Raw genomic sequence first — 25,438 nt, forward strand, 5'->3', positions numbered from 1 at the left:
CCTTGATGCCCAAGAGTGTGTGGATGTCAGAATGTGAATGCAAAATATCAGAAATCAAAATACCAGAAATATCTTGTGCTTCATTTTTGTTTTAAAATAAAATCACTTTGCCATTCTGTGAGACTCAGCATTGAGACTTGTTGTACTGTTGGTACAATGTTGCAACATTATGTTCATTCCTTAAGAAGCTGCACCAAAAAAAGTAAACTAAAATAAATTTAAAATTCTTATCATACTGTAAAATAAAGCTTTACTGGAAACTTGATGTCGAGACTCAGGATAATTCAGCAGTGCCTTTTCTATATACCATGATTTTGGTTTTGACATTTGATTTAAGCTTACATTTCATTCATCTGCTCTGCAGTAATTTCTCTAACAACTGTCTATTGAATTTATAGTCAATAAAGAAAACTTGAATCTGTTTTTCCACAAAAGAACACATGGTGAAATCTTGATGTGTCCCTGTACTTAGATATTTTTCCTCCTCTGACTGAAAATATAAATCACTGCCTACTTTTTTTTTCAATACGAACAAAAATCAAGCATGAAAAAGGTAAAAACACATGAGAGGAGTGAGAGAATGAAGTGTGGGGTGGTGAAGTGCTGACCATCATGGGGAAGTGGGCAGAGGCTGCACATGAGCTCACCTCTTGATGACTGTGGTGGAAGGCTTCTTTGCCCCAATGACGGTAAAGCTCCAGGATTCCAATCAGGTCACCAATTGCAGTGACAATTGGCAAACACAGAACAGATTGGATACGGGTCCCTGATTCCAGTCCAGTACCTTTGGGAAATCGTTCATCCTAGAAAATGCAAACATAATCTGATAAAATGTAAATATCAGAACATCAACAAGAAAGACACACTGATGTTGTCCTCTGACTCCTAGCTGATGAAATCTACAGAAAAATTACAGAATTCACCAAAACTCATCTCTCAGCATAACTGACACGTAATATTAGGACACCTACTAAAAAAAATACAATTTAAAAGTCTCAGCATTAGCTTACATCTACAGATAACCTTATAAGTGTAAAGTCAGAATTAGCTGTAATATTACACCCAGCTTTGGATCTGTTTATTAAATACTTTCTTCTCTAATCTCACAGGCAGTAGAGCCACCACTTCATTGCTAATGCCAGTCCAAATTCAATAAAAATACAAATAAACAACTCTACCCCATAACCACCTTTTCCACCCAAAAAATCCCAAAGAATTTATAATCACAAAATGGACTTCTCAGCTTTCAGTGTTACCAAACAGACAACAGTGCTTGCAAGAGAACAAAAACTGAAACCTAAGGCTACGCCTTTAGGTTATACAGTTATAATCCTGAACCAACTCCCAGCTCCTTAGGAGGAAAATATGTTCCCAAAAATTATGCATGAGAGTATATTCACCTTCCTTTGCTTATGCATCCCGAATAAAGTTACTTAAACAAGTATCAGAATAATCCTACCAGCTGCTATAAAAGGCCCAAATGCATAACTTTCCATCTACATAGGGAATGTCTAAGGCTTTACAGCTTCACTTCCCCATGAAGGAAAATTCACAAAGACCTGAGAAATCACCTGGATGTTACAGTTAGTAAGGCAGTAACCAGACAGTGTGAAGTATGCAAGACCCACTTCATTGCACATTAGTCCTTCAGTACTTGATTTGTACCAGATGTTCCCTGCAAGTTGTGCTTAGGCAAGACAGACACACCTTCAAGGCTGATCAAAATGTATCATTTCTTAAAGAAAACAGCAAGTAATCTCTACCTTAATTACTAAGATGACAATCAAGCTGAACAAATGACAGATAAAAGAGAGTGGGAAGCACTTTGAAACATGAGCCTTCTGCTTCCACCTTTTTGTTCTGTCCTCCCACAAAAAAGGGCTGGCAAGTCCACCTGCATGTGTTTCCCTATCATTGCTGAGAAGTTTCTAAAATCACATGAAGGCAAATCACATCACCAAAATTAATCTCCCTATTTGGTCAATATTTGGTCACTGATATTAAACCAACAAAAAAGTCCAAACCTCTTCCTCACAAACCCCCTTTCACCAAAGTAAAATCAAAATGAAACATACAACCCTTTTTATACAAGGATATCATGGTATTATGGAAGATGATCATTAACAATTTAAACCCTATATGTCACAGAAAAAACATACCATCTCATAAAACCTTCACAGTTCAGGGTGTATAGAAAGCCCTGACTGATACTACAGGGAAAGCAGTTTCTGCCTTTTGGTTTTCTGGCCCTGTTTAAGTGTGCTTACATTAGGCATCTGGTATTTTGTTTATAGCCTGGGTTTGCCCAACAAAGGTCATACATTTTTTAACAAACAATTTTAAAAATAGAGACAGCAATGTTCAGTTTTGGCCACAGTATCCAAAGACCATTATTCCAGACAGAACTTGTAAGGATATAAAACAATGAAGAGATAAGAGAATTTAAAGTTTCTTGGTGTTCTCACAGCCAGCTAATCATAAAGTGGTCTCATAAAGTACAGTTTAAATACTGGCTTCTTACAACTGCATAGATGTAACTAGAGGATGAAGTTTAAAAAAAAAAAAGGATAGACATACAAAGTGGCAAAAATTATCAGAACATCATTTTAGGAATTTCTGACTCCTGTTACAGACAAGGGCCTGAATTTTAGTATGATTTACATTAATGCACCTTTCATGTAGATCTGCTGACACTGTAACTATTCTAGCTTTACTTCACAGTACATTGAGATAAAAATATTGCCTAATAACCAGAATTCTGATTGACATTCTTGTGTGAATCTTGCATTAGAATTAAATCAAACTTTGATTGACTATATGAAAGTCTTCTTGTTTGGGATTAGTATTTCAAGACCAGGAGGACAGAAGTTTTGACTGGTAGTTGGTTTTTTTCTCCAAGTGACTATGTCAACCCAAGAAATAATGTTAAAATAACTCAAACCAAAATGAAAACAAAAAAATCCCTTTAAATTTAGAAATAAATTAAATACTCTTAAATTATTTCATTAGCTAACCCAAACTCAAATTTATTTTCTTGGTAGAGAGATGCAAATCCTATCATTATACATTCATCTCAGTAAACCTTTCAGCATCAAAACATTCATTCTAAGAATATACTGCAATTGTCTCATTAAAAACAGAAAGCTTTTTACCCCCAGAATATCTTCTACTAACAACGTTTTTCTGGATCTGGCTACATAAGCAGATACTGTAGTGCCATGCGCAATGGGGCCTGCAGGAATGAGTCGTGGTTGTCCTTCTTTAGCTCCTGGTGGTGTAAATATACACAGACTCTAGTTAGAAGGAAAAAAGAGAAAGAAAGAAAAAGAAACGCAATTAGAAAGCATGGTTACTTTTGCAGTTACTGTGCAACCTATGTAAAGACTGAATAAAGCAGATTATGTACAGAAACATGGCTTTTGACAATGAAAAGCAGTTGAATAAACTCCACTTAATTCTTCTGAAATCTTAGAAAATCCCACCCTAAAGTCACCATTCTGACAGCAGAAAACTCCTGGATAACTCCAGTGGATAACAGTGGATGATTGAAGTCAGTGATTGTTTATATCAGGGTAGGATTGCATTTACTCTGAACACAAGTACACAGCATAAAGACAGAGGAAAACATTGCCTTGTAAGAGAAAAAATAGTGGTTGATTTTGTTTTGTTGTTTTGGGTTTTTTTTGTCTAAGATGCACTTATCTATATCAATAGAAGATAGTCAAAAAGTAGAGATAATATTTACATTTCTTATTTGTCTTGTTTATATAATACCACAGAGAGATGACAGTGACACAACACAATGTACTACTAACTCTTCTGGTAGGAATGGCCACAAAATTGTGTCACTCCTTAGTGCTGATTAATTTTGCTATCATACTTTGCTTTCATTAAGGCTGTTTTCTAGCACAAAATACTAAAGGTGAAATGTGCATGTGAAAATTCAGCATCTATTGTCAGCTGAGGAAAATGAAGTGATGATATGAGGTGCATCCTCTCATAATTATCCTTTCTTTATTATGCAAACATGCATGGTACATTATAAAACACATACAACAATTCCAAAAATACCCACACACTGAAATGTTCAGAAAACCAAGCAGATGAAATATAAAAAAAACATAGGAAGGTACTCCTGCAGTGATGAAGGTACTTTATCTGTACTTTAGCTGTAATGGATTAACAGTGTTTTGGAAGGAGAAAGTTGGACTTTATGCAGAGTGGGGAAAAAAAATGGTCAATAAAAAGTATGGAATTCATAGGCAAAACAAGAATGAAGTCAATCCAAGAAGAATCAGTAGTCCAACAGTCAGGGTATTAATGAGTTCAAAAGAAAAACACTCAAGATTCTGACAAAACCAGTAACTGAGTATTCGTCTTGTTCTCTAAGAAGAAAGACAATCAGTTTCAAAAAGTTCAGCAAGACACAGAAGTGAGCTTTTCATCCAGTAATTCATTTGTATTTGTGATACAGATGAAAATTAAACGTCTTAAAAGAGACAGTCTTAAACTGTCTTAAATAGAGCTGCCATAAACTATTTGAGCATGGACAAGTGATTTAATCAGTTGGAAGGAAAGATACTTCTTCCATGGACTAGCCCTGCTGAATATGAACAGTTGTGCTACATTTTGCTGTCTTATGTTATGGTATGAGTGCACGAAATCTTGAAATTTTCTGCTTATTCTAGCCTAAAACTTAACCTTATTCTTCAAACCCATTTATGCTCACAGCTTCCTTGAAGTGTGCCCTTTAGCAGTGAAAGACAGTGGAAAAGTGTTTCGTTTCCATATGAATTACAACTATTCACTTAAAAAAGGCAACACCCAAGCAATAAAAAAAATTACAAAATCAATGCACTGAATATACCAGAACAAGATAGCTCAATTTACCAGGAAAAAAAAGCTACATTTATTCTCACTTTCTTGTAATCTAATAACGATACATATAATTCCTAAATGAAAACTAAAGTTTCACAGTTATGTGGCTTCATAAGCTTCAGTTCATATTTTCACATGCACTTAAATAGAATGGAAAATAACATTTCACATAATATATCCAAGAAAAGCACAGCATGATTTGAAAAAAGTATATTATACCAATAAAACTGAAGAAACTACAGATCACTATTTATTTAAATCAGTGCCGTGATATAAAATATTTTTTTTAAATCAAAGAAGGTATTCAAATAAAAAGGGATAGAAATACTGAAATACATATCCTCACGAATGTCTGATCTGCTATACTACACCCTTAAAGGAAAAAAGATTTACTATTTTAAAAGTACTTTTATAGTAGGAATAGTGATACTATAATGTATTCAAAACTGTAAAGGTGGCTCCCATTGCAGAATACCGCAAAATTTACAGATGCTACACAATGTTTAAAGTCTGATTTCTGTAGTTCAAATGAATGAGTCAAATTAACTCAACAGGACACTGGAGACCAAAGTTGAATTCTCCAAAGATTAATAACACTTTTATTCACACCATTCTTCTTACTTTTTCTTAAGATACATTTGATTCTATTTGCCAATATAGCATCATCATCACCATCATCATCATAATCATCATCATCATGGCTAGGCTTCGCAAACGAATACCCACGCTTGCTGCAAGCGTGCTGGTGGCTAAAAAGGCCGATATGGGATAGGCAGGTCCGGTCACAAAAGGAAAAGCGGAACGTCTCCCTAGGTGACATTGGCAAGGAACGGTTCTTTCTGCGTTGTCTTTTCTCCTCAAGACTTACTCTCCGTGCATTCTCAAAGGAAGCAGCAGCGTAATGAATGGTGTGTCTCCATGAATCCCGATTGGACGCCAGAGTGGACCATTGGTGGCAGTCAATATGGCCAAGGCTGAGGTGTTGTTTCAGGGAGTCCTTGTATCTCTTCTTCGGGGCTCCTCTCTTGCGGCAGCCGGTGGCGAGATCATCATAGAGCACAATCTTCGGAAGGCGGTGATCCTCCATCCTGGAGACGTCCCCTGCCCAGCGCAGCTGTGTTCTAATCAGCATGGCCTCGATACTGGTGACCCCTGCCTGTTCAAGAACAGACACACTGCTCACATAATCAGACCAGTGGATGTTTAGGATTGAACAGAGGCAGCGCTGATGGAAGCGTTCGAGAAGCCGCAGGTGGTGGCGGTAGATGACCCAGGATTCAGACCCATATAAAAGAGTAGACGGTACAATGGCTCTGTAGACACTGATCTTTGTACTTTTCTTCAGGTGTTTATTGGACCAGACTCCTTTATGGAGTTTTCCGAAGGCTTTGTATGCCTTTGCTAGCCTGTTGTCTATCTCTTTGTCAATCTTACCGTCTGAGAAAATGATACTTCCCAGATAGGTGAACTGCTGGACTGACTTAAGCTCTGAATTGCCTATGGTGAAGTGAGGATGATGGAAGACTTCTTGAGGTGCAGGTTGGTAGAGAACTTCCGTCTTCTTCAGGTTGACTTCCAGCCCAAAAAGCTCAGCAGCCTCTGCAAAGCAGGATGTTAAGCGCTGCAGAGCTGCTTCTGTGTGAGCAACGAGGGCGGCATCATCAGCAAAAAGCAGCTCATGGACAAGGTGATTCAGGGTCTTGGTGTGGGCCTTCAGTCGTCTTAGGTTGAAGAGGCTTCCATCGGTACGATATCGGATGTAGATGCCGTTTTCTTCATCGAGGTCTGCTGTGGCTCTTTGCAGCATCATGCTGAAGAAGATTGTGAATAGAGTTGGTGCAAGAACGCAACCTTGTTTCACACCATTGGTTATTGGAAAGGGCTCAGAGAGTGCATAGCCATATCGGACTTGTCCACGCTGATCCTCATGTAGCAGGATGATCATTTTGAGGAACTTGGGGGGACATCCTAAACATTCCAAGATCTGCCACAGGCCTTTTCTGCTCACAGTGTGGAAAGCTTTGGTGAGGTCAACGAAGATTACATAGAGACCTTTGTTCTGTTCCCTACACTTCTCTTGCAGTTGTCTGAGAACAAACACCATGTCTGTGGTGCTCCTATTGGCTCTGAAAACACACTGACTTTCAGGTAGAAGATCTTCTGCAATAGTGGGTACTACTCTGTTCAGAAGTATTCTTGCAAGGATTTTACCAGCAATGGAGAGCAAAGTAATACCTCGGTAATTTGAGCGGTCTGATTTTTCTCCTTTTTTCTTGTACAGGGTGATGATGACTGCATCACGGAGATCTGGTGGTAGTTCCCCTTGTTCCCAGCAACGCACAACAAGCTCGTGGAATTTGGCATGGAGCGCTTGACCTCCATGCTTCCAGATTTCAGGTGGAATTCCATCAACCCCAGCTGCCTTGCCACCTGTTGTACGGCCTTGAGTATCTCTCCCGTAGTAGGGGCTGCATCCAATTCATGTTTCACCGGTTGTTGTGTAATGTGCTGAATTGCTGAGCCTTGGACTACACGGTTGGCACTGAAGAGAGTCTGAAAGTGCTCAGACCATCGGTTCAGGATGGAGGTTTTATCTGTTAGAAGCAGTTGACCATCTGCACTGAGTAGGGGGCTTTGAACCTGGTGTGTGGGTCCGTACACTGCTCTCAGGGCCTCACAGAACCCTCTTTGGTCACCCAAATCTGTGCATAGTTGTGTCTTTTCTGCTAAGTCAAGCCACCATTTCTTCTGGATGTCTCAAAGTTTCTGTTGGAGCTTGCTGCATGCAAGACAAAAGGCAGCTTTTTTTATATGGCAAGATGGCTGAGCAAGGTGTGCTTGGCGAGCAGTTCTCTTCTTCAACAACAATTCCTGGATCTCTTGATTGTTTTCATCAAACCAGTCTTTGTTTTTCTTGGAGGAGAACCCTAGGGACTCTTCAGAGGACTGCAGGATGCAACTTTTAATATGTTGCCAAAGCGCTTCAGGAGAGGGATCTATGGGATTATCTTTAAGTCTAGTTTGAAGGTTTCCCTGGAAGCTGTCTCTCACTTTAGATGTTTGAAGATTGCTGACTTGGAGCTTCCTCCGTGGAATGCCGCCTTTCTTAGGTTTGGGCTTGAAGTGGAGGTTAAGTTTGCAGCGCACAAGGCGGTGGTCTGTTTGACATTCTGCACTCGGCATCACTCGAGTATGACGGACATCACTGACATTTCTCTGTTGTACTAAGATATAGTCAATGAGGTGCCAGTGCTTGGATCGAGGATGCATCCAGGTTGTCTTCAGGTTGTCTTTCTGTTGAAAGACACTGTTGGTGATGGTGAGCTGCTGTTCTGCACAAAACTCTAGCAGGAGGCGTCCGTTGTCGTTGCAGTTTCCAACGCCATGCTTGCCCAGGACTCCTTTCCAGGCTTCAGAATTCTTACCTACTCTGGCGTTGAAGTCACCAAGGATTATGATCTTATCATCTGCAGGAACATTTTGGGTGAGGCGGCGCAGGTCTGTGTAGAATTTGTCTTTTTTCGCTGGGTCAGCTTGCAGAGTTGGGGCATATACGCTAAAAAGAACAACATGTTGCTTGTTGTGTAGAGGGAGGCATAAGGACATAATGCGATCGGAATGACCTGTCAGCAGATTTTCAAGTTTGGAGGCAATGCAGTTTTTGATCATGAAGCCAACTCCTGAAAGGTGTCTTTCGTTTTTGGGTTTGCCTGACCAGTAGAGTGTGTAGCCAGCACCATGTTCTTTAAGGCTGCCTTCCTCATGAAGACGAACTTCACTGAGAGCAGCAATATCAATGTTGAGCCATGACAGTCCGTGGGCAATTAGAGCAGAACGACGCTCAGGATGTCTGCTATCTCCAGTATCAAGCATGGTTCTGATGTTCAAACATGCGAGTGTTAGTTTAAGCACACCTTTGCAGGCAGGTGTATGCCTTTGAAATCTCTTTGCTTTTGTTTGACCACATGGAAGATGCCGGTTGGCCGCAGTTATCCAGCCGGGTGTGGAGATGAGCTTTGTTTAGGCCACCTTTGCTAGGCCCCTCTCCATGTGGAGCAAGCAGTGCTGTCCCTAGAAAAGGCTGCTTGGTCATTCAGGATGCTGCCACAAGAGACTGTCATCTCCGGGGTCAAGTCTCTAATGACCCATATCCTGAACCGCCTGCATGCAGGGTTGGGTCTGCGGCTTCCAGCTGCTTCCTATCACCTGCCGTTTTCGACCCTCACCTGTCGCTACAGGGCTTTGCAATGTGGGTGAACCTTTCAAGCCTGCGCAATGGATTTTTTAGGTGAGGCACAGCGTGCACAGGACTGGCCCCACCCTTTACTCCTAAGGTTCATCTGCCATGGCCTAGCGAGCTTGGACGGTGACAGCGAATACCTCAGGATGTAGGTTTGGTTAGAGTATCCTTCTCTTAGATGGATGGCCTTACAGGGCTAAGCGAGCTCCATCTGCCCGGGTTTGGGCTTGGAGTTGTCCTTCTCCTAGGATGGTTGCCAGACGGCTAGCGAGCCCATCCTGCCCGTGGACACACTTTGTCTGACCCTTCAGCTGAGACCTGTCTGGCATGGGAGACCCTACCGGCGGCACAAACCACCTCCAGCATAGCTCTCAATCTCATGAGGGCACGCAAGCTTCTCCCCCGCGACAAGGGGGTGTCCCTGGAGAAGTGCCAATATAGCAATGCATGATGATTCGCAAAGTAACTGTGCTATTTAAATTATGTGTCTAAAATGTGCTTTTCCACACTTGTCTCCTGAGTCCTGCCCATCACTAAATACAAAACAATACACAAATCTTTCTCAGAACGAGCTCAAAGCAGAGTACAAGGAAAAAAGACAGAAAACTAAACAGCCACTTCCACCAGAAAACAAGAAGTCACTTCTTCCATGCATGTATATTTTACTTCAGAAAATGCCTTCAGTAAATCTTCAATGGCCAAAAACCTGTGTTGATACCACAAAGTACTGCCAGCAAAAGCTGATTCCACCAGCAGTCTTTCCTGTACCCTATCAGTTTGGCTGGTAAACCTCTCTGTTGCTACCACCATGAAGTACTGCTATGAATAAACTTCTCTATGTTTGAAACAGTTCATGAACATTATTTTACTTTCAGTGATGAAAAGAGTTTTGCAGAAGCAATCCCCTTCTGCTTTTTACGGGAAGCTGCAAACCGAAATTGCTAAGGGCTAGGTGATCAAAAAACTCTTCGAACCATCCAGTAGGTTCTAATTTGCCACTGTTCCTCCTAACCATACATGTAGAAAAGTATGACTGTGTAGAATAATTGATAATTTTATCTTGACCATGCAGCACATGAAAAAGAAATGTAAATTTTCTCATGACCATATATTACTGTACTTAGTCCATAAGCTTCTACCACTCCACGCTGACTCTATACACACTCCTAATAAAATGTCATGATTGTTGAGACATTCCATATCTGATCAATTTAAATCTGAATGAATCTAAATGTTTATTGCCAATTGAGGATGTGGAAATGTCTCAAGTTTTGTTGGATTTGGTGGATTTTTGTTAACAAGGCTTTTGAATCCTAGAAACCACCAATGGCAAGGTCAGACAAACAAAATGCAGTAAACTGTGCTCTGCTTTACTATGGCATGCTACTGAAATAATCCCAGAGACACCACAACAACACAGCTTTAAGGCAATCTATATAATTATCACTGTCCAAAATCACCAGGCTGTTCACGTCACCTTTTCAACTCACATTTCATTTTTAATTCTGCTTAAGAAAATACTTATAAAATAAAATGTATTGCAGTAATAATAAAATTTGGGGTTCACCTACTCACTTCTACCCATGAATGACTCCAGTATTCTTTTAATTTGCAAATGTGCATTCAAATAATTTTTCACTAGCTCAAAGGGTAATTACAAATGTTCTCATGTAGACATCAGATACATTGTATACAGCTTCACAAGTAAGTGAAGAAATTGATAGCTTAAGCCCTTTTAAATTACTTGCATTCCCTCAGTTGGTTTGAACATTTTACTTAAAAAAAGGACAAACACTTTGTTTCTGTTAATGATACTGAAAAGTGATTAATAATCAAAATGGGATTTTTTTATCCACAACTTAAGCAATGTACAGTCAATAAAAGAGGAAATATGCAAATATTAAGACCCATGATATCTCAAATACTATACTGATAACTCACACTGCAGTAAAAGGTTGAGGAAACAGTAGGATTTTTGCACACTGCTCACAGTCTCTTCTGCTGTTATAACCACTTGCAGTGAGCCTGTAGGTCTGTATTGGAAATGGATAAATACAAATAGCTCTTTACTGATACTGCAAAGTCACTGTCTCTCTCCTGGAATAAGTTAAGTAAAAAAAAAAAAGGTACAGAAAGAGCATTAGACATCCATACTGCTGATGAGAAAGAAGGCAACCAAGATGGGAGAGTCACTCTGGGTTTGATAAACTATCAAAACAGTAAACATTGGCTTGGAGAGAGAAACCTTCAGAAGCTTTTCAAGGTTCATGCATTCTGGAACCTGGTAGCCCATGGGACTTTGCAATTCTCTAGTTTGATTTGCTTCCCCTCCTTTCAGAAAAAGAAAGAACCTCCTTAATTACATCAATCCCAACTACCCTATTAACAATATTCTTCCAACAAGTTCTATAGGGTGATGGACTTCTTTCCTTAAATGTAAGAATCTAAACTTCTTTCTTTCTTTAAATAAGGCAAGGGAATATTAAAGACTGACACCAGGAATCTTCCATACCCTGTAGAAACCTCAGAGCACATGAAGGGCTTCCTTTCCTGCCATCCGTGACAGGACAGATTGTTCTGGTTGGGCCTAAAAATCTTCAAAATGTTCCCTCCCCTCCTAGCTTTATCTCTTAATTCACTTTCATAAAGTCCACAGCCAAATAAACTCCTATTAATTTTAAAACATGTTACAGTGTGGTTTGGAATCCCCTAATGATCTATCATGACCATAGAGAGCAAGAGGTTCTCAAAAACCAAAACTGAAACAAACCAGAAAGTCCAACATAAATTATGACCCCAGGTTTGAACACTGGTGAGCACAGGCAAATGTTACAAAATTCACCCTTTTGTCTTGGTGGTGTTAGGCTAATGGTTGGACTCCGTCATCTTGGAGGGGTTTTCCACCCAAAAAGATTCTATTCTGTGACTCCCATTTCTTAGGCATAATAGGTATAGGCAACATATTGCTGTCTCTAGTGTCTTTTTAAAATGTCTTCCAGCCTATGGCAATGCAGAATGATCAGTTCTTGAGGGAATATCAACATGACAGAATTCTCGGTTCACAGATAAACCCACAAACTTGGCTTTCAGATACATAGCAAAATCAATATATATTCAATAATTCATAATCCCATGGGGTTTGGTGCTCTTGTATCGGTGCTATGCACACAGTCCAGTAAAATTAAGTAATTTATCTTGAATCTCTTATTCTGGCTCAAAACCCCTCTTTACTCCTCATTTCTAACAGCTAAGAGCATGCACATGAAGAATTACTCGTGTTCATCTTGTCATGCTGGCATAACTTGATCCCATGGTTGTTTTTTCTAGTGAAAATCTAACAGTTTAATGAGGAAGCAGATTAAAATCCCAGTAAAAGGAAACATTAGAAGCAGCACATCTTATAATGCAATGGCACCAGCAACTCCCGACAGATATTCTCACAGCAGTAAGAGTACCCATAGTTTTCAGTGAATTCAATCTGTGGCTCTTCTGATTAAGAGGTCAACTACAGGTAAAATTGATGCTCTTTTTCTAGTAGCTGTTTGTGTTTAGTCTGTTGGAATCCAGCACAACACCAAATCCTAACTCACAAAGACTGAAACAATACAACTAACTCTCCAAAGTTTGCCAGGGCTGAATTTAAACCACAAATGTGTATTACTCATCATTTCACAAACTGTTATTCCTTTTCTTTAATAACTTCTTATAACTAAGCAAATGACAATCATAAACCAATTTTTCCTTTTTCTTTAATTTCTTTGCAGAAAAGAAGCCTAGATAGAACCAGGTTTAATGATGAAAATGAAGGTGAAAGTACACACGTGACAAGCATTCCATTAACAAACTGTTTTGGTGGTATAGGTGACCAGATCATGATCTAGTTTCTTCCATAGCATAATTTGTTAATAAAACTGGATCTAAAAATGCTTCAATGAAAATCATTTAATATTCAACTGACATTAAATGAAAGCCTTAATACTAAAGCATTGCTATGCAATTTGATGCTTGGGAAAAAAATAAAACAACCCCCCCCCCCCCAAAACATTAAAGAGAAAAGGAAATAGAGCAAGTTGATATTAAGTGAGCTTAATGGCTTTTGCTGCTCACATCTGTTTCCGTTCAGTAACAGCAATAGCTTTTTACTCTTGGTAAAGGACAAGCTAAATGTAAGACCACACAGCCTCATGGCAAAATTATCTGCAGATAAAGGCTGCGCTCTAAGGCCAGGCTTTTTAGCAGGAATAAAGCTCATGACAGTAAGCAATGATGACCAAGAAAACCAAACAAAAATAATTTGGACAATATTCATAACCAAAACCCTTGGATTTGTAAACTGGCTAAGTTGAAGTAGTAGTCCAATGCTACCACGTTAAAATGTTAAAGAGCTATAGGCAATTATGTCTTGGGTTTAAACAGAAATGCAGCCATCTGACTGCATGAAGGTATAGGTATAAAGAAGAAAAAACCCACCAGCAACTACCACCATTGTTCATAAAAACTTATTTCCTTCATGATAACTGACAATGTACTTGACGGGAGATTTGCATTTTTAACCTACACAGTATGCACTAATGTTGTGTGCCTGTGAAATTAAGACAATGTACTTAAATGATGTAAAACTGTTAGCCGTTGGGTTTGGGGTTTTTTTTATGTCTTCATCCTTGTGAATGATATCCATTTCTAACTGCACTTCAGTCCTGGAAACTTTCCAGTTGATTTACACAACTGAACAACATCAGAAGAATTACACCAATTCATTGACACAGAAAACAAAGTTGACATACCTCTTTTCCAGCCCTTCCATTTAAAGGCATGGTCAACTAAGCATTTTTCTGAAAGATGTTTGGCCAAGTATGTCTCAAAAATATCTCCAGTGATGAGGAGTCCTGAGCTTTCTCAAGCAACAGACTGTGGTGCTCCACTACAGCCACAACTGAGGAACTTCGCCCAGTGCCAATTCAAGTACACTACTTCTTGCCCTACACACTGCAGGTACAGAGATGATCCCCTTCCTCTCTTCCTTATTCAGGCTCAACTTTCTTTTCTTTAGATTAAGCAAAACCAGTTCTTTTCTTTCCTGTCCATATTCCCTGCTCTATCATGAACTCACTTCGGCAACTCCATTTAACTTTTTTTTTTTTTTTTTTAAGATGCAGTGCTTAAGGGAGCCATATTATCCCATCTGGGGCCTTAGCAGTGGAGAGAGGAATGGCAAAATTACTTTACACTAAGGCTAGAGTTGTTTTTGCTACATATGACAGTGTATTTTTTTTATACAGCAATGATATTGCTGACTCATATTTACCTTCAAATTCACTGCAAATCCCAGAACCTCTCTCAAAGTGATCAACTCCTCTACACAGAGAGAGGCAATCTATGAAAAGCCCAGCACTTGACCTAGCTCATCTATCCCTACAAAGACATCTGCAGTCCTATATTCTTGCTTCACTCATGCACGAATGAAAACACTGAGTAAAACCAAATACCTGGATGAATCTTTGCAGTTATTCAAAATAACATGCAATTCTGACAGTGAACCACAAAAAACTCATCTCTGTCTTGTTTTCTAACAATCTCTGCATTCTACCCATAATATATATTGATGTATGTACAGACTGGGGAATGAGAGGCCGGAAAGCATTGCCATGGAAAGGGACCTGGGGGGGTCCGGTTCAATGGCAAGTTGAATGTGAATCAGCAGTGCCCTGGCAGCCAGAAGGGCCAACCGTGTCCTGGGGACCATCAGACACAGCGTCACCAGCCGGTCAAGGGAGGGAATTGTCCTGCTCTGCTCTGCACTGGGGCAGACTCGCCTTAAATATTATGTGCAGTTTTGGGCAGCACAATATAAGAAAAGTATTAAACCATTACAGTGTCCAAAGGAGGGCAATGAATATGGTGAAGGGCCTTGAGGAGAAGCCATATGAGGAGTGGCTGAGGTCACTTGGTTTGTTCAGCCTGGAGAAGAGGAGGCTGATGGGAGACCTCAGTGGAGCCTATAACTTTCTTGTGAGGGGAAGAGGAGGGGCAGGCACTGATCTCTTCTCTCTGGTGGCCAGTGACAGTACCCAAGAGAGCATGACATGAAGCTGAGTTGGGGGAGATTTATATTAGGTATTAGAAAAAGGTTCTTCACCCAGAGGGTGGTTGGGCCCTGCAAGAGGCTTCCCAGGAAAGTGGTCACAGCACCAAGCCTCTCTGAGAATAAGAAGCATTTGGACAATGCTCTCAGGCACATGATGTGACTCTTAGGGATGGTCCTGTGCAGGTCCCAGAGTTGGACTTGATAATCCTTGTGGATCCCTTCAAACTCAGGATATTCTACGATTCAATATTTATCATGACCATATTCCACAAGACCATTTACCCGAATATTAAATGAAACAAGATAAAAATTTCACTAATATATATTTTGACAATTATTTATCTTATTTCTTTCAGCTTGATAATTTATTGACTGAAAGTTAGACAGTGTAACTCATCAACAACTTTCACTCTCTGCTGAGTAACTTTTCACTAGCAAATAAGAAAGCAACAGATATCTTCCACTTACATAAAAAGAATACAGGATGTTAGAATTGATTCAAAGATAAAGACCTAAGTTTTCTGCATTGACTTGCAGCTAGAAGGTTTTCACCTGAAAACATGTTTAAAAGTCTCAAATTTCAGTGAAAATATTACATTCAAAATATACCATCAGCCTGGTAGAAATCCCGAGACAGTTAGCAAGCAGTAGATGCTTTTTCCTGGGTTCTGAATAATTCAAATCATCCATCACATAAACTCACTAGATGGCACTGCACATCAAGCTGCAACAACTTCTGCATGACCAGAAATTCTAGAATGGCTTAACAAAATATACCCTGAAGCACAGAGTATGTGCACATATTTGTGGGCTCACATAATTATTTCTTACAATAAAGCTATTGGAAACTTCTCTCTGAAGTAAGGATAATCTGTTTGTCAACACAATTTGCAGTTTCAGGAACTAAGTAACAAAAGACTGAGTAAAAGCTACTTTAAGTGTATGCCTATTAAATTCAAAGTCATACATCTTTACGTAGGAATCACAATGTAATCATGAGGCGAATTACTCATACAAGTAAAAACTATAAACAAGAAATATCTGAAGAATCAGTTAATATAATAATATGTTAGAAACTGTAGCTGTGATAAGTATTTTTGAAATATTGCCTTGTAAAGATGTCAGCTTCTGGGCTTAAATCCATGCCATGATTTACACACACGCTATCCAATATGAGGATTTCAGTAAATCCTTTAAGTCATGTTTGAGGATGATACTTAATTAAGGTCATAACAGGAGAATTATGAACTATATATTCATTCCCATAAGGAACAGAACAGAAAAATGACATAAAGTCCTTTGCTGGAGAGCTGTGAAACATTCCTGTTTGATTTGGAAGCATTTCTGCTCTCTGGTATATAGTATTTGTAGAATGCCTGTTATGTACCTTAAGAATAAATTATGTTATTTGCATAACTACAGTAACCCATGGATGAAGATAAGTCCTTGGATATGGAAAAAGTTCAAAAAAGAGGCAGTATGAGCATAGGTCTGTTTAGATCACTTGACACTGATGAGGAAGTTGTACTGGTTTTAGTACCTGAATACCTTGCAGTGCCTTATACTATATATATGGCATAGGCAAAACCAGACTCTGGAAGCATTGGAAAAGCAGAATCATAATACTAGAACACTCTTAGCAAGGAGTGCAATGGGTGCTGCTGCTTCCAAGCAATTTCAGCAAACAGAAGGTTGCTAAAGTAACTGAAAAACTCATTCTGGCATCAATTCTGAGTAGTACCTGCATATAGAAATGCACTGTAATCTACCACTGATGAGACATTTTCCATTTCAAGCAAATCCACTCAAATAAAGGTCCTGAAGGCATTTGACCTGAACTGTCAGCCAGAAGTTACCTTGCCCTTATGCTGTTGTTCAACTCTAATACAAATCAAAATATAGTTTGCAAACTTCAATAGAGAGAAAGAAAATGCAGCCACAAGGAAACTCTATATATGGACAAATATTTTAACAAACTTACTTTTGTGTCGTTGAACTCTAAAGAATTTTTTCTAAAACAAAGTCCTCCTTTAAAAGTCAGTGCATCATCTATGTTTTACAAAAGAAAAGGAATGGCTAATCTAGAGCTTTTCTACACAATAAACGAATTTTCTTTCGGTTCTAATTTTCATATAAAGAAAGTGTTGCCCATATTAAAAACTGCACCAAACAAGATTTACAATTCATTATTAGTAACTCACAAAAAAAGCAATTTGCAATGATATGGCAATTTTTTCAATATTAAGAAATAACAGCACGTAGTATGTAGCAATCATTTACTGATTTCACTTTGTAAATATATAGAACTTCTGTAAAAGGAGATTACCTTCTATCCTAATTAGGAACTCGCTATTTAATCCAATCTAAAGTCAGTTATGGAAATCTTATATTGCAAAAATATACCTTTGCTGAGATTAACACAAGTGAAAATTCTCAGATTTGGGTTTATTTGCGTTATCAAAAGTATACCTATATATATTTAAAGCAGGAGCTGAAATGAAGTAGAGTTAATGCTTTGGCTTCAGTTTTGATCCCAGGTTCCCCTAGAGAATATAGCTAGAACACACATCAGTAGTCCGTTGGGGAGGAAGTAGTTTTCTGCTTGATAACAGGATTCCTCCATTCTTACACAATACCCTCCCAATACTTAACTCTCAAAAAGACACAAACAGACTTCTAACTGGATAACAAGCAGATTTATGTATATTACAATACTACATATAATAATTAATACTAGAGTAATATTTATTTTTCAAGCTAACAAACAAAAAGCTACATGCTAAATTGGGAGGAAGAGGGGTTTTGCTCAGTTTGCAAAATTTATATCAATAATATCAAACCAAGCATCAAAAAAATTAAGCCACCAAAAAGCAGAATCCATTCTTCAACACACAGCCGTAGATGTTCAGCAACTACTTTGACCAGATTAATCACTGGATTTTTAAATTTTTTTGAAATTTCAGCTTAAAGAATTAGCTCATTTCTGCTTTTGCTATGCACAACCTTTTTGTTTCCACTTTAAAATGGCACTTAATAAAAATAAATAAAAACACATTGCCAGTATTTGCGGGGGAATGGCTAATCTTTTAAAATAAATATTCAAGAGACTAGAGATATCTGAATTAATTTTCAATGAGAATTTCTTATAAGAAGTAGGCTAACGCATTACCATTTAGTTGCAAGACTACAAACATGAGTCTGGCTCAAAGCCCACTAATGTGAATGGAAAATCTCACACTAACTTCAAAGGACTTGGGATCAGTCCCTATAATAGCTGCATGAAGAACATTCCATTTTGGGTGATGCAGCTACATAGCAGTGGTGTGTTTTTAGTGGTTGGAACTTTTTTCAGGAAAGAGTTATACTGGGATACTGGGAAGCAAATAGATTCATCTGTCTAATAGGCTATTAAAAAAACCAACAAAACAAAACAAAACAAAAAACCCAGCAGAAGGTCACATAGTACCCAGGCCCTCAGGGCATCACAAGGCTTGGAGTAATCCCACATTATGCCACACTAATCTAATATGAAAAACCTCACCAGAGTAAAAATTCTCTAGGTCTCAAGCTCTAAAGTTAATTTTACTGTAATCTTCTGCAAAGCTTTTAGAGATGAGCATGCTCAGCTGGCAGACAGTCACGCCACCCAAGCTGGCCAGCACTGTGCATTTGGAACGGATGGCTGCACTTCCTGTGGGCTCCTGCCTTTGACAGCAGGAGGAAGCTTTCCAGTGGCTGTTTGCATCACCCCCTACCCAGGACAATGGATGCTAGCACCTACTAATGAGAACCAAAGATTGCATTCATAAAGGATGAATATGTTTCTTAAATTATATCTCCGAGCAAAGGGGTTGTTTACAAATATATGTTACTTATATATGTAACACAACTCATTCAGAGCAGACACAATTTTTGAATAATAAAGTGGATTATCTTTATTATATGAAACAATCATTACATGAAAAAAACCACAAAAACCCATTTCCATTTCTTATAGAAAATTTTTGTAGGGGCCTTTTCCCACATCAGGTAACCTGCAGATTTGTACATCTTCAATCCTGTTTCCATTATTTCAAAAATGTAATTTTTACCCTTTTTTTCTGAATTCAATTATTTCACAAAGAGCAAAGGAAATTGGCTAATCGATTATACAAGAATAAACTATTAAAACTGTCTGTGTAAAGTAAGAAAACAAAAACAATGAGAAAAATATTTTCCTCTCTAGTCACTGCTTGTTTCTTGTACCAATGCAAGACACAAAATTTCTGACAAATTGTGATTTTTCAGTTGATGGAACTGACTGATGTAATAAACTGCATTTCCTTCTTGATAGCCACCCAAACTAACTGCAAAGTCTTGTATTGTGGCAACTCTACAAATTAATCTGGACAGAAAACAATGTAATGCATTCTAACAAGATTCAAATAAAATAAAGAGCAAATATTGGACTCATTGGTACTTAAATTATTACATCACAAACTAATTTAATTCATAAATTTTAAATATACCATTTATTTTATGCTAACCAAAATCTACATCTGAAATTTACACTATCTCACTATTAAGTTGCAGCTGGCAATTAAAATAAGACCTGAAAATGGTCAATAAAAAAATAAGAGAGATAACTAGATGCAAAGAAAAGACTATGCAGACAGTAAAGCCAAATGAAGTTTTTTGTTTCTTAAAGACAATTAATAATGGAACTAAATCCCAACTTAAGCTGCTACGGTGAGAGAAACAACAGCACTACTGCCAAATCTTTAAAAAAAACTAAAAGGTCACGGATCTAAATGCAGAGAACATTTTTTTCATTAATGCTATGTTAAATAAACTTGTAATTTACAGAAATAAAGATATGATAAAGGCAATATTCAGCACTCAGGTAATACTTCCTGCTAAGTGACATGCAAAAGAAAATAAAAACATTACTATCAAACTGGAAAATGCATTTGTAGCTGTACTGAAAAATAGCATTTTAATCCAGTATACTTACATTATTGCATTCTCCCAGGAAATACAGTGCAAATCCATCAGCTTTTGTAGCTGCCAAAGCAATAATAAAATAAGTAATTTTACTAACAGGGGTAAATCAAACTTACACAACATCTCTGAGGTAAAACAACAGATTCAATTCCATTTAGGACAAACACCTAAAATTCTAAAAGTTGAGGTCTATTGCCGTATCCCTTGAACTTTCGCAGACTCTACAGCTTAGAGGTACCACCATAAAATTCTTGTTTTCTCCACTGACACTTACTACATTCTAAAAGGTAATTACAAACAACTTCTTTATACATCTTATTCTTACTCCAAAGCCTAATTTCTGTAAATTCAAGTTAATTCATACAGCAGTATAGAAGTAACATAAGAAATGTATATTTACAATATCATCATCCAGATACAATTATAATTTCCATATTAAAATAAATGGCATTTGTAGATTTTAAGTTATATTTGCCCTACACCTTAAGACAGAAAATCCTGGGGAAATGAGGAGTTGCAAATATTGCCATAAAAATGTGTTTCCAAACAGTTTTTGTTTTCTGCACCTCCCCCATATTAAAAACACTGACACACATCAGAAAGTTTACACTTGTCAGATTTCTGACAGATTGAGATTGTTCTATGAAATAGGATAAAGTCAAGTTCCTTAAATTCTCCAAAGTTTAAAGTCAGCCAATCATAACTTACTGCTCAAACGAAAACTCTCAAAATCAGAACAGAATACAGCAGACAATGTTTTTCATCCCACTTTACACAACAATGAGTGTGTGCCTGTCTCTCCAACAGTTAATAAGCATTCTAACCAGTAAAAGAATGTATCTGGTACCTACTTTCTTATGAATGAACACAAAAATCCATTTAGTATTTTTCAGGGGAGAAATTAAACTTGTGTGCAATCAAACCAATTGGCTTTCTTCACTTCTTTGACAAAGGGAGAAAAGTCACACTGTGTAGTTACTTGCTCATTGTCAACTGCACAACACCAGTAAGAGCTGAGGGCATGGTGATTTACATTCAGATTTTAAAATCTTCAGCTGTAGTATGCAAGTAGTTTGAGCTACAAGGCAAATGAGCACTGTGAAGGAAATATGCATATTAAAAAAATCCTCATATCCTCTACAAAAGGAAAAAAAATTGTAAAACATAAGCACTCTGTCAATTCCCTCTGGCTGTGTATTAAGAAAATCCAGTCTGATTTGTTGTGAGTTGGACATCAATACCCAACTAACTAATTAACAAAATCAGTAAATAGAAGTGGTCCTCTTAAAACATCATATATATATACATATATATAAAAGAGAACTATTATGCATCATTATGAAATTATGAAGTAGCAGGGGCAATAAAATCTTTCCAAAGAACTGACTGAAAGCTATACTGATCAAAGCTACTGTGATACTTTCTATTGAAGTCTGAGTATATCCACTATTGCTAAAAAGAAGCTGAATTACACTTTTATTATTATTTTTGTTTGTTTGTTTTTATTGCTTAACTTTTGATCTTATGAAGTATTTTCTTACAATAGCTACTTACATAAAAAATAGTTAAACAAATGAGTTTAATTTGAGATCATACTAAAGATATGCCTTCTTTCAGAAACATTTAAGTTTTGTTTCAAAAGGAGTTTAAGTATGCAATGATATTACCAGTAGATTTTTTTTTTTACTTTCAGTATTGACATCACACCACTATCATAACCAGAATAGTCTGTTCTTTGGTTCATTTAACAGGAGACTCTAATTTTGCAATTGGATATGCAACTCTCTTCAAAGATGACATTCACTTAAGTGCAGTTAGGGATTCACTGAGGGACAGAAGGTGAAGTAAGTTCATACTGAGAGAACATCCAATGAGAACACCGTTATCCCTAAATGCCTGTCTTTATTAACTAAACCACGTAACAAATGTGCTGTGCAGAGATCCTATGTAACAGCTCAGAGATATCTGATTCTCTTTCTTACCTATTTTAATAATGCTGCTCAGTTCATATAGAAGCAGTTGGTTATCTCCTCCTGTATCCAGGCGCTGTTCTATGTAGCTGTTCAATTCATACACTACACCTTGCATATTCGTATCCTGGTACTATGGAGGCAAAGATAAGAACATTTTACAATAACTGAGATGCAATTTGCAGGTTTTAAACACAGAATCATTAAAAATAGTATGTCAAGATTCCAGTACTATCAATCAGAACTGTCCTAATCCAGCTGTCTGAAGAACAAGGTTGCTGCTAAGCAAGAGACACAGCATTCTACTGTGTGCTTCATTAGACATTTGTTCAAAGCATATTGAGAACATCACTGAGCAAATAACAGTAATTGCCTAAACTGGGCCAGGGTCATGGACAACATCTCAAGAAGAAACTGAGAGATACCACAATTACAAAGTAAGTAGCCTTCAACTCCTTTCTTTTAAACTCCTAGTTCACCATGAAAGGAAACAAGCAGCTGCCTTAGCTAGCATCTTACAACTCAAATTCAAGGGCCAAATGACAGAAATGTGCCAAGTGTCAGAGCTTTCAGGTGGTAGCTCAGGAAGCTCAGCCTTTCAAACGCAGCAACAACTAACACCAATGAAACAAAGGACAAAAATCACATGAGTTGAAATCATGCTAACCACTGTGGTTTCATAGGCATTTGTTTCAGCTGATAATGGGCAGACACAAACGAAATCTGTTGGCAGATTACAAATTAGTTACGATATTTAGATGAGAGCTATGGGGTTCTGTTTGCTGGTACGATGGAACAGCATGACATGGTTAAAATCTCATAGGAAAGGGGATGAAGCCTCCCTTCAGGGGCCCACCTGCATTTCTTTATCCATTTCCCGAGTTCTGAAACAAAGTCCTGAAGGGCTGATAAAACTGGCAGTAAATGTGTATGTGTAGCATGACAGCATGACAACCAAAAATTTCACGGAAAGCAATTCTTGGCACTAAGTAAAGATTCATTACCCTCCCCAAAACTGGTAACGTGGAAAGTAATATGGTCAATTAGTTACTGAACTCTGTGATGCAGTAAATTACGTTGCTTAAACTAAAAATTAAGCTAGTGATATTTAGACAAATTAATGTTGCTTGAAAGACTAACACTTATTCTCCTGCTCATTCATACTTTAGAGCCAAATTTAATACAGACTAGACTAATATAAACTACAATGGAAATGCCACAAATGTTCAGAGTGCCACAGTTACCCATCACTCCCACATTTATGTGCATATATGTAATTCTGCTCAGTATCTCTAGATCTTCTGCATCTGCAAATTTGGGTAAACCTGTACATGTGACACTTAAATGTGTCATGAATCTTTACTTGGTGCCAAGTATTGCTTTCTGTGGAATTACTGCTTGTGATGCTGTCATGCTACACATGCACGCTTACTGCCAGTTTTATCAGCCCTTCAGGACTTGGATTAAGTATATAACCTACATTCCATGATATAACTTATTCCTACTGTTACTTTCATGCATTTCTACATACAACACACTATGTCATGAATAGAGAGGATATAATCATATACATATATATATATATATATAGGATACATTCTGTTGTTTCACCTCAGAAAAACCAAAAAAATCCTTCACAAACAAAAAACCAAGAGCTTGCTGGTTAATACCAATTTCTCATTCTTTAAATGAAGCAGATCTCAATCTTGACTTTAAAATGGCTCCTGCAAATATACAATCTTTGCCATGACCCCTTCTTAATCTATTGTTCCATATGGACGTATAAGAACATTTAAGACCTAGGGTGTCCAAAATATTCTCAATGTATAAAAACCCTCACACTTAATAATTCTTTCCATAAAATGGTATGATGATTATAAATTTTGACAGTGATGGAAGGTCACACTGCATAAATGCATAAACTGCTGCAAGTCTTGAGTTTAGAATACAGCATGCTATCACCAATATTAGCACCATATGGCAGCTGGCAAGCTTCCACTGACTGCCCTCTGTAGTGTCCCACATTTACTACTGTACAGTTATTCAAAGGCAGAAAACAATAGCACAGTTTCATGAAAGTGGAGCTTTTATACCTACAATATAGGCATAAGTGGCCATATAACAGGAAAATGGTGAAGAGAGAGTCTATACTATTCCTATACGTTAATCCAAAGGTAAGCGTAGCAATGTACGCTAAAGAAACAATAGCTAATCAAGTACACATACAAAGCCTTTATCATGTGGAAAAATGCCTTCTCAGAACTTAAAAATTAATACATATCTCTTCACCTGTGATGCAGAGTCAAGATTTAAATCAATCTTCAAAGATTAAAGCTAATACATTATGAGAACGCATCACCAGAATGAGACCATTGGCCCAACTGCGGTGGCAGAATCACTGCTTTCCCTGTAATCAAGCAGCCGTATCGCATTCACAGTCATTACATAATAACCTATGTGCCCTTTATCCTCACCTCTGCAACACATGCCTGCAAATATTTCGTAAGCAGGACAAACCATTGCATGCACCCATGTTACTAAAAAGATGGTAGCTGCGTAGTACATGCAGTTGTTACATGGCAGATTTCTGTTGCTGACCATCTGGGGATCCATAACTGGCCAGATAAATACAATTTGACCAGATTCACAATTAAGTAATTCTATCACTTAGATCTATCATCAACAAAGAATTACTCTGCCATGCTGTGAAGTGGTTTTCTTTTTATTACTGTAGAGTGAAAGAGATTTTTTTTATTTGGTTCCAGGCATTTTAGATTGGATAACCACAATTATGTTTGGTTGAAAAGCCACAATAGTCTTTATCAAACCATGCATTTAAACAGTGAATAAGTCATCAGGAAAACTTGGTACAAAGCACTATTTATTGTGGTTGCTAACACAGACTTGTGCACAGCTGGTGTAAAACTTACTTTGGGAAAGCAACTCCTCAAAAAAATTCACCACACTTTGTGGAAAAGGATTATTTATTACATAAATATGCACACTATTATATGGAGTAAGTACTGTTTCTTAATTTGCTATGGTAGTTCACAACTTACATATTATTAGTACTCATCAACTTTTCCTAAATTCATTCTTCCCACTGCTAATTTCCTTCTATTTAAGATTAAGTATGTACGAGTCTTTTGGCATATTTACCATAAAATTCTGAATTTCAGTAACATTACATAAAATAATTCAAGAGGACTAAAAATAGTTTAGCACTATCATACCAGCATCATATTTCTAGTAGCTGCATATGTTATAAAGCAATGAAAATGA

The 25,438-nt window shown here is 37.7% G+C and overlaps 1 protein-coding gene across 1 annotated transcript in view; it reads right to left on the reverse strand.

Moving 5' to 3' along the window:
- Positions 1–25,438, reverse strand: part of PDE10A (phosphodiesterase 10A) — a 191,217-nt gene that overhangs the window by 42,928 nt on the left and 122,851 nt on the right. The window contains exons 4-7 of the mRNA XM_071549430.1: positions 22,169–22,289; positions 20,197–20,246; positions 3,153–3,293; positions 648–803 (exon numbers count right to left, since the gene is read on the reverse strand). Of these exons, the coding sequence (XP_071405531.1) occupies positions 648–803; positions 3,153–3,293; positions 20,197–20,246; positions 22,169–22,289 (468 nt within the window). The remainder of the gene's footprint in view (positions 1–647; positions 804–3,152; positions 3,294–20,196; positions 20,247–22,168; positions 22,290–25,438) is intronic.

This window comes from Pithys albifrons, chromosome 2 (assembly GCF_047495875.1).
Source record: "Pithys albifrons albifrons isolate INPA30051 chromosome 2, PitAlb_v1, whole genome shotgun sequence".
Classification (NCBI taxonomy): Eukaryota; Metazoa; Chordata; class Aves; order Passeriformes; family Thamnophilidae; genus Pithys; species Pithys albifrons.